The sequence below is a fragment of the Silene latifolia genome, chromosome X, assembly GCF_048544455.1.
Source record: "Silene latifolia isolate original U9 population chromosome X, ASM4854445v1, whole genome shotgun sequence".
Classification (NCBI taxonomy): Eukaryota; Viridiplantae; Streptophyta; class Magnoliopsida; order Caryophyllales; family Caryophyllaceae; genus Silene; species Silene latifolia.
In genome coordinates, this window is record NC_133537.1 from 331,582,889 (window position 1) to 331,592,913 (window position 10,025).

Genomic DNA, 10,025 nt, shown 5'->3' on the forward strand with positions numbered 1-10,025 from the left:
AAGGTGTTCAAAATCGCAACGGAGGTTAAGGCGAAAGGAGCGAGATCCTTAAATGAGGCTTTTGAGAGGGAGAATAAATGAAGGGAAGAATAAGCGGTGGGTAACATAATTGATAAGCTGAAAACCATTGCACTAAAGCTAAAGGGGGGAAGAGTGAAGGAAAGGGAGGAGCAGGCTAATAACATGGTGATGGTGGTTGAGGAAGAGGGCACCGAAAAATGGCGAATGGCCGAATGGGGAAACTAGGGGTGAAACGGAAACATTCAACATAGGGGGAAAAAGGAGGGGATCTTTGGCTGTGGAGGTGTGTGAGACTAGGGTGGTTAATGAGAGGGTAGGAGGGACTGCTGATGTGGAGTGTACGGAGTTTAATCAAGGGGAGGCCATGCAAACAGATGGTGGACTGGTAGAAGGGCAGTCGAAGGGGATGAGTACATGGAGGCATTTGGAGAGAGATCATATTGTGAGGGCAGGGACCGGAATTACAAATCGCTGGGGACGGTGAGTGTAGGAGGGGGGCGAGGGAAGGGGGAGAGGGAGGCGGTGGAAAAGAAACGTAAGAAGGAAGAGGTTGCTGGGACACAGGGGGTAGACAAGCTGGATGATGTAGGGAGTCAAAAAAAGGTTCGATTAATGATAGGTGTAACTTCACCGAGGCGGAGGTTGAGATGACTCGACCACGGCATTATGAAAATTTTGAGCCTTAACTACGGGTGGGCAACCCCGATGCGTCTGAGGCGGACTTCGGGAGCTAATCCGAAGAGAGGCCCCTTCTACGATTTTCTTGTGTGAAACCAAACTTAGTAGTGTAGAAATGATAAAAGGGAAGCGTGTTTTCCTGGATTTTGTTGGTAGAGAGGTGGATAGCGTAGGGGCGTCAGTGTGGCTTAGCTTTTCCGGGGAGGCCGGGAGGTTAATTGTATCTTTAATTGTGCGTCGGTGCACCATATGGACTTTGTGATCGAGGAGAGGTTGCTAAGTGGAGAGTGACGGGCTTCATGGGTGGCTGCGGTTCAAGACCGTCACCTCTCTTGGCAATTATTGAGGCTTCTAGCTCAGTAGTCGGATGAGCCCTGAATTTGTATAGGTGACTATAATGAAATTTTGTTCTTGACGGAAATGAGGGGAGGTGAGAGGGCTCAGTGGCAGATGAACAACTTTAGAGCGGCTGTGGAAGATTATGGATTACGGGACCTTGATTTCGAGGGGTATGATTTTACCTATAATAATGGACAAGAAGGCGATGACAACCGTCAATGTAGGCTGGATAGAGCAATGATGAACGAAACGTGGAGGGACTTGTTTCCGTATGCTAAACTTACACAATTGGATCGAGAATGGTTGGACCATGGTCCACTTAAGGTCAACCTTGATGCGAGAGTAGAAGGGTTTGAAGGACACAAGAAAAAATTCAAGTTTGAGCAAATTTGGGTAGGTGAAGTGGGGTGTGAGGAGACTATAAAAAGGTATAGGATGAGGGGGTCTTCGACTTAACGATACTATCGGTCAATGTGCAATGGAGTCGGGAAATGGAAAGGTTCGAACATAGGCCAAATCTCAAGGATTTGAAGACAAAGAGAGGTATCCTTAAGAGGCTCAATAAGGGTGAGCAATCGAGGGCTCACGATCGAGAACGGAAACGAGTGATAGGGGAGATTGCCGAATTGCTGCGCAAAGAAGAGTCGTATTGGCGACAGAGATTGAGGGCGTTGTGGCTAAAAGATGGCGACAAGAATACTAAATTTTTCCACTGCAAAGCCCAACAACGAAAGCAAAAGAATTTTATTCGTCAAATTGTTGATGAGAATGGTCGAAAGTTCGAAGATAGGGAAGGAATCGAGAGGGCTACATCAAATATTTTGGAGCTCTATTTACATCATCGGGCAACCGTCAATTGAGGATATTTTGGAGGGAGTTTCGGGATGGGTGACACATGAGATGAATGATATCCTGAGAGATTCTTATAAAAGTGAAGAAATAGTAGAAGCGTTGAATCAAATGCATCCTCTCAAAGCCCGGACCGATGGTATGAATGCTCTTTTTTATCAAACATATTGGCATATTGTAGGTCCTTCTGTGGTCCGCATGGCTTTACAAGTGCTTAATGGTGCCCCGTTTCCTGCTGGGCTGAATACTACTCAAATTATCCTTATCCCAAAGAAGAAAGCCCCGGACAAATTGGGAGATTTTCGACCTATTAGCCTATGTAATGTGCTATATAAAATTATTTCAAAAGTCTTGGCTAATAGGTTAAAAATGTTCGTTGGCGAGCTTATATCTGAAAACCAACGCGCTTTCACACCGGGTCGCCTTATCACTGATAATATTTTGATAGCTTTTGAGATGTTCTATTATACGAAAAATTCGAGAGGGGCGGGGGGGCACATGGCGCTGAAGTTGGATATGTCAAAACCTTATGAAAGGGTGGAATGGGATTTCTTAGAGCAGGTCCTTTGTGTGATGGGGATGGACAGGAGGTGGATTCATAGAGTAATGGAGTGTGTGAGAACAGTCTCCTATTCGGTTTTAATTAATAGGACGGAATCTGAGGCTTTTCTCCCGACTAGAGGGTTAAGACAAAGGGACCCGTTGTCACCTTATTTGTTTATCATTTGTCTTTGAAGTCATGTCAAGCATGCTTTGCATTGTGCTATGGAGCGGGCAAAGATTCACGGTATTCGTGTCGCACCTTTAGCTCCGGTTGTGACCCATCCGTTGTTTGTGGACGACGTATAATTTTTTTAAGGCCAATGTACGGAAGCTTGCACGGTAAGGGATATCCCGAGAAGGTATGAAGTTGCGTCGGGCGGTCGATCAATATAGATAAGACAACCATATCGTTCAGCAAGGGAACCAAGGCTTTTCGCAAGGAGGGAGTGATCGGTGCTTTAGGGGTCGAGGAAGTGGAAGTGCAGGAAAAATATTTGGGGCTCCCTACGATAATAGGCGATCGAAAAAGTCCTTACTAACATTATCTAGGATAAACTAAGCAAGCAACTTCAAGGGTGGAGAGGGATGCTCTTTAGTAAGGCGGGAAAAGAGACATTGATTAAGGCGGTTGCTCAGGCTATGCCCACCTATGCCATGAGTGTGTTCAAAATCCCGACGATATTCTGTGACGAACTACGCTCTATGGTGTCGGCTTTTTGGTGGGGATCGGACAATGGGAGGAGGAAAATGCCGTGGGTGGCGTGGAGTAAAATGTGCAAGCCAAAGTGTCGTGGAGGGTTGGATTTTCGAGATTTCGCTAAGTTCAATAAAGCTCTCTTAGGAAAACAAGATTGGAGACTAATGACAAATGATACTTGCCTTATGGCTCGAGTTCTCAAAGGGAAATATTTCGGGGATCGTTCTTTTGTGGACGCGGAACTCGGTCACAACCCGAGCTATACTTGGAGAAGGATTTAGGAAGCTAGCAAGGTTGTTATGCGAGGAGGGAGACGGCGAATTGGGGATGGTTGGAGCACTTCGGTGTGGTCGGATCCTTGGATCCCGAAGACTCAATCTCGACGTGTCATTTCTCCTAGGCTGGGTAACGATGTGGAGATGAAAGTAGCCCACCTGTTGCGTGATGATGGCTTGGGCTGGGATCGACAGAAGGTGAGCTCACTGTTTCTACCCTTCGAACCGGAGAGAGTTTATAATATTCGCATTAGTGCAACGAGACCAGTAAACGATTGCTGTTGGGATTTTGAGAAGGATGGTGAATATTCTGTTCGCTCGGCCTATAAATTACTTGTTGATGATGATGGCGGGATAGAATAGTCGGACTTCGCTCGAGATAAATGGCTTTGGAGCAAGATATGAAAACTGCCCGTTCTTCCCCGTATCAAGGTGTTTTTCTGGCAATTATGTCACGACAGTTTAGCTACAAAGGCGAATATCGCTAATAGGCTAACTGGGCATGACATGTGTTGTCCGTTTTGTCATAATAATATGGAGACTTGTCTCCATATTTTTCGGGACTGTGGGTGGGTGGAGGGATTCTGGGAGGGATTGGGTTTGGAGGTGTCGGTGGAAGGTGGGGGAGAGAGGGTGAGGGAGTGGGTGGAGACCACCTTGAAGGAGATGCGAGAGGAGAGTTGTGTAGAATTCATGGTAGGATGTTGGGCGCTGTGGGAACGGAGGAACAAGTTCATCTTTGAGGGTGTAAGGGGAGAGCTAAACACGGTGATTACTCGAGTGAGACTGTTGGGTGAGATGAGGGCGGATAACGAGAGGGAGATGTACTGTTGCGTGGGAGATGGGTCGAAGGCGAAAACAGGGGAAATGAGGGCGGTGGAGGAGTAAGGGATACACCCTACTACTAAGAGAATAAAAATTCTCTTAGTTTTCCCTCCAAAAAGCATCTACCTAAATTAGGAAATAAATATCATAAAATTATCTTTTCAATAAATATGTTTTAATAATTATAAGGATAAATTGTTACTTAATACCTAATAAAACACACTTTTTACAAATTAGTACCTAATATAACGAAATTTAAAACTTAATACCTAGAAAACAGTTACTTTTTACGGATTGATACCTAAAAGCAAATCCGTCACCTATATTTGTCAGATTTCATCGAGAATGCTTTTTTTCCTCCAAAATCACTTAAACCTTTGTTTTTTATTCCTAAAATGCCCTCTGTTTTATTTCTTTCCACACAAATTAAAACTCTACCTCTTCTAAATCCTTCCCTCTTTACTACAAAAATTAAACCCACAATTCCTTTCTCTGCTACTTCTTCTACAACTTTTGTCTTTCATCTTTTATAATTAACCTTAGTTTTCGCCCACTTTAAAAAATCCACAAAAATTTTGTACAAGCTAACCCACCACAAATGCACCGCATTCATATAAAAACAATATATGAACCCGAAATCGAAACAATGGCGACACTAACACCGATTTCCCCTCGGAGTCTCCGTCTCCCGCAAATCTTCCGACGAATCAACCGCCACCTCTACTGCTGACTCAGCATCCTCCTCCCCTTCTTCTTCATGTTACTTATCAGAGTGTTCACTCGACGACGACGAGTTCATCGACCTAGAACTCGGCGCAGACATCGGCGACACGGCGGAGGTGGAATGTGGGAAAGTGAGTGTGGATTTAATTTTTGTAGTAAAGAGGGAAGGATTTAGAAGAGGTAGAGTTTTAATTTGTGTGGAAAGAAACAAAACAGAGGGCATTTTAGGAATAAAAAGCAAAGATTTAAGTGATTTTGGAGGGAAAAAAGCATTCTCGATGAAATCTGACAAATATAGGTGACGGATTTGCTTTTAGGTATCAATCTGTAAAAAGTAACTGTTTTCTAGGTATTAAGTTTTAAATTTCGTTATATTAGGTACTAATTTGTAAAAAGTTTGTTTTATTAGGTATTAAGTAACAATTTATCCTAATTATAACTCTAATATTTTTATTAAATTCATAATTTTTATTTTTTCATTAAAATTAAATAAAGTTAGTATTAAATTATACATTAAAAGTTGTTAAATTTTTCAATAATGCAATAATTATTATTTTAGAGAATCACTTGACATCCCCTTTTTACTAAAAAGAAATAACAAATCTCAAACTTTTTCCGCCTAAGTTTACCGCCTAAGTCGCTAACTACTACTTACAGTACTTAGTATATTTCTCTAATTAACTATTCCCCTAATTAATTTTAAGAGTAAATTATCAATTACACTCACGCTTAATCCACCTTTTTACATTTACTCCTATCTTAATTTTTTTTTTTTTTTTAAATTACACCCAAATTAATAACTCAGGTTATATTTTGCACCCAATGGCATTTTCAAGTGAAATTTTTTTATGAAATGACGAATTTGCCTCCGCGATTATAAGTTTCCGTTTGGCTTTTGATTTTTCATTTACTTCCCCTCTTTTCACTTGTTTAACCTAATTTATCCCAAAATTTTCCCCCAAAAATCCCCCTATAAAAATTCTCCCAAATTTCCGTCATAATATCTTTTTTTTTTTTTTGAAACCCAAAGTGGGTAAAATCATTACTTGAAACAAGCAAAGCTTGACTACCGCGAATCGATCGATCCACACAGTTTTACCAACTACACCCGGTGACACATGCGCGAGAGCATGAGCAACCTCATTGTTCACCCTATTAATATGAGACCAAACTACATTAACAAACGAAGAACAAATACGGAAAATATCGTCATAATATCTTAATCATTGAGATTTGAGAGATTGTTGATCTATCACCACTATCACTTTAGTAATTTATGTAAGTTGTCCTTCTATTTCTTCTTTCTAATTTGTTTTATTGTTTGATTTACGCTACTTGATAATGTTGTGTTTATAATTTCTAGCTATTGAGTTAAGTTAGTTTTGATGATCCTAATTTACGGTTTTCAATTTACTAGCCATTAAATTTGGTTAAATTTGTTAACTCTAATTTCTCAGTTAATTTATGGGTTTTGATTTTCCGTGTTTTATATTTGAAATTTATGGGTATTGTATTTGAAATTTCCGGGTTTTGCATATTTGTACCTTAAATTAGGTTTTTCCATCTTTGAATTTCTCCATTATCATTAACCACCAGGATATACTTACCCAACATAGCCATATTCCAAAGTTTGCAATTAACAATACCAAGACCACCAAATTTCTTGTCAACACAAACTCTATCCCAAGCCACAGGAGAAGTCTAACGAAAATCTTCAGAGCCACTCCAAAGATAATTCCTATAGATTTGCTCAATTTATCCAACAATTTAGTAAGAATGATGAAAATACGTGACCGAGAAACTATGGAGTTGTGATAGCACGGCTGAACAAGTACTAGCCCGACCTGCATAGCTAAGCTTTCTGGCTCCCCATCCACGAATCCTCAACACCACCTTCTCAACTAATCTGGAACAGTCACCCACAACCATTCTTTTATAGGATATTGGAATACCAAGATACCTGAAAGGAATTTACCCCTCTCTCGAACACCGAAACCCTAACACATACTGAACATCCTCATTACTCATGCCATTAAAATAAATATCAAACTTCTCACTGTTCATAACCAGTCCTGAAGCAATAGAGAATGTTGCAAAAGCTCTAAGAATAATGCTAATTGAAGCCTTGTCCCTCTGCAGAGACATTAGAAATCATCTGCAGCACGGATGAGTCGGTCTAAGTGCTCTACAGAGAGGATGATAGTTAAACCCCATAAAATTTGTAACCGAAGCCAAGATCCTACTGAGGTACTCTGTGCAAAGAGTAAACAACAATGGTGACATGGGATCACCTTGTCTAATCGCTCTCTTGCAATATTTCATTATTATCATTGGTTTGTCGTGCGATGGCATGATACATGTCGTCGTCGTGATGTACTCATATCCCTTATGCCCCAACTCGGGCCAAGACATACTTTTACTTGTTCAAATAACAATTAAGGTGAAGATGCGTCAAGAACAACGAATCTCTTTGTGATCATACTATTTTGCAAGATTGTCTTTTGTGTATATTTACATCAAAAAGAGTATTTTGAGAGCGAATTTATTGAGTCGCGTCGTAAATTGAACATATGATTACTGATTTACTGGTCAAACGACATTGGATGGTTATGAAATTCAATACCAACTACTACCATGATCGTGTATACGTGTAATAGTGAAGTTAAGGGGGGTTAGCATGGGAGGATGAGTATCTAGTTCCAAAATTCAAAGAGTGACTGCAAGCACCAAGCAAGGTCTATCCCTGGCTTCATCCGAGGAGCACGTTTATATGTTTCCTGACTTGAACATCTTTCATAGGCATCTGCAATACTAAAATACTCCGTATCAAATACTTTCGCCATTTCCTATATGTTCAAAGCTCCCGAAAACATCGACTGGAACTTATTGTACATTCAGACTAATTACCGACGTAAATATTTACCACAATGATGCAATCTATTTCACCCGGTATGTTTAGCACTTCGTGTCCTTGGTAATGCGTGTTTCATATTTATGTTACAATCAACTTCAAAAATTTTAAATAATAGACAGATTTCGGTCATTTATTTATTCGCAATAGAGTGCCCGTTTATCAAGCTCAAGGAGAAAGAAGCAACATCTCAGAATAACAACCGGATTTTCCGGACTTAATAATAAAGTCTAAAATAGGAAACAATGGAAGACAAAATACATATCCGAGTCATTAACTGGTTAAATAATTCAAAATATTACATAAGTGTTCAACATTATCTTAACTTAGTCAAATTACAACACATTATTTATGTATGATAAGCGGCTAGCCAATCCCGTCTTCAAAATCCAAGCCCAAGTCCACGGGAAGAGTCGGTCTTCTAACAGAATCTGTTGTTAAAAGTCATATACAAGTATAGAATATACAAGTATATAAAAGAAAACAACAGGTAAGTGAATCGATGATCAACATTTTTAAAAAAAATACAACATCAAATGAACGATCATCCAAATAAGCAAATCAAATTTTAATCAAAATCAAGAGGTCGTATTATTTTTTTTAAAGACTTTATCACGACATACCGACCTATTATATACACGGGTTCCAAATAATGTTACTTTATTCAAAATCCGCGTAATAACATATATACATCGCCAATCATCCCGATACTAGGGGGCTTACATTATTACCCCTATTTACCGTAATGACATAAGCACGTTTATAATTAAGTTCTTCCTCTAAACTTCAGGGTCGAATGCCGGTGCGTGGGGTTGATAGACCCACACCACGGACTAAACACCACCCGGCTAGTTATCCCCTAGGTCTATCACTACATCAAGACTTTCGGGAACCCGGATGCGATCCACCTAACACGTACGAGACTGATCAGGTCCCCACCTAAAGTATGGCCACACTCCTGCCTACTCTCGAGTCAATATCAATACATCCAAAGACCCTTCGCACGCAACGGATGATTTTATACGGTTAAGCTAAGTGCTATTCATCCATGTCTATACGTTTACAATGGTATAAACATGCTTTCCCGCTCGTAGAGATTCCGAACTACCTCATAAAAATGCCCAACAAAATACAAAATATCAATTTGTTTACGAAATCAACTTTTCATTTCTTATTTCCCATAACCAAGTTCTACTTGGTAAAATAAATTTCGTTTCCTTGGTAAAAGCTTTTGTTACAACACGTAGCAAATAATTTAATTTTTGACGGTTTTCTAAAGTCAATTTTGTCCCTATTTATAAGCCGTGATTTGGCCACTAAACTTAATCATTAGGCCTGGTGGGTCATAGGCCCATTTGACCTTAGTTAGCTAATCTTGACTTTTTTGACCAAAGGTCGGTTTTAAACTCGTAATAATCAATACAGTTTTAATTTTATTAATTACTAATTATAGTTAGACTTAGTATTTTTGAATACCACTTACGCTGTAACTTAAGCATATTATTTTAAGTCCCAATACATAATGTGAGCTTATTTTAACAAGTCTTTTACCACTTTTCATTTTTAACAAAGTTTGAGAGGGTTTTAATTACTAATTCGAGAAATAATCCCAAATGACCACCAAATTTTACAATCTTTTTATGAAATTTTTTTGGGGTTTTCCTACTGTCTAAATGGTCCCCATACCATATTTTATCCCAAATTAAAGTTTCTAAGTCGGTTTTCAAATTTCGGGTTCGTTTTTCAATTATAAATTCATTTTTAAATTTTTATAACTCCTATAAAGCTAATTTTTGATATATAGGTTCATAATATTATACTTGAATAGTGTGTAAAATTACAATAATTCGTGGTTCAAAACTCCATAAATTAATTTTTTAGTGAATCGTTTATGACCCGAAAATTGGTTTTATTGATTTAAATTCGGTTTTGACCAAAACTTTACCAAATTTTCGACCCATAATTAATTTTATAGAATAATAATACTATTATTATGACCCCAAAATTTTGCATGTAATAAGACACATGCATTTTGCCAAGTGTTTAATGGTGGGGACGATTCTCAAGGTGGAAGACAAATCGAGTTTTTGAGACGATTTTAATAAAACGTATTTTGAAAATAGCGTTTTTGAAACGGATTATGTGCGAGAAGAATTTTAAATAG

General features: G+C 39.2%; 1 protein-coding gene across 1 annotated transcript; it reads left to right on the top strand.

The window, feature by feature from the left end:
* Positions 1–1,119: 1,119 nt before the first annotated feature.
* LOC141620871 (uncharacterized) lies at positions 1,120–3,408 on the top strand. Its single transcript, XM_074437628.1, has 3 exons — positions 1,120–1,435; positions 2,069–2,448; positions 2,980–3,408. Exons 1-3 carry the CDS (start codon positions 1,120–1,122, stop codon positions 3,406–3,408), a joined length of 1,125 nt encoding a protein of 374 aa, XP_074293729.1.
* The last annotated feature ends 6,617 nt before the right edge of the window (positions 3,409–10,025 follow it).

What these genes read in the sequence shown, in the direction of transcription:
- LOC141620871 (XM_074437628.1), top strand. Translation starts at nt 1,120, where the DNA reads ATGAGGGGAGGTGAGAGGGCTCAGTGGCAGATGAACAACTTTAGAGCG. An exon ending in GTTTGAGCAAATTTGGGTAG is followed by an intron (nt 1,436 to 2,068) that starts GTGAAGTGGGGT and finishes GGCATATTGTAG; the next exon opens with GTCCTTCTGTGGTCCGCATG. An exon ending in AATGGGATTTCTTAGAGCAG is followed by an intron (nt 2,449 to 2,979) that starts GTCCTTTGTGTG and finishes AACATTATCTAG; the next exon opens with GATAAACTAAGCAAGCAACT.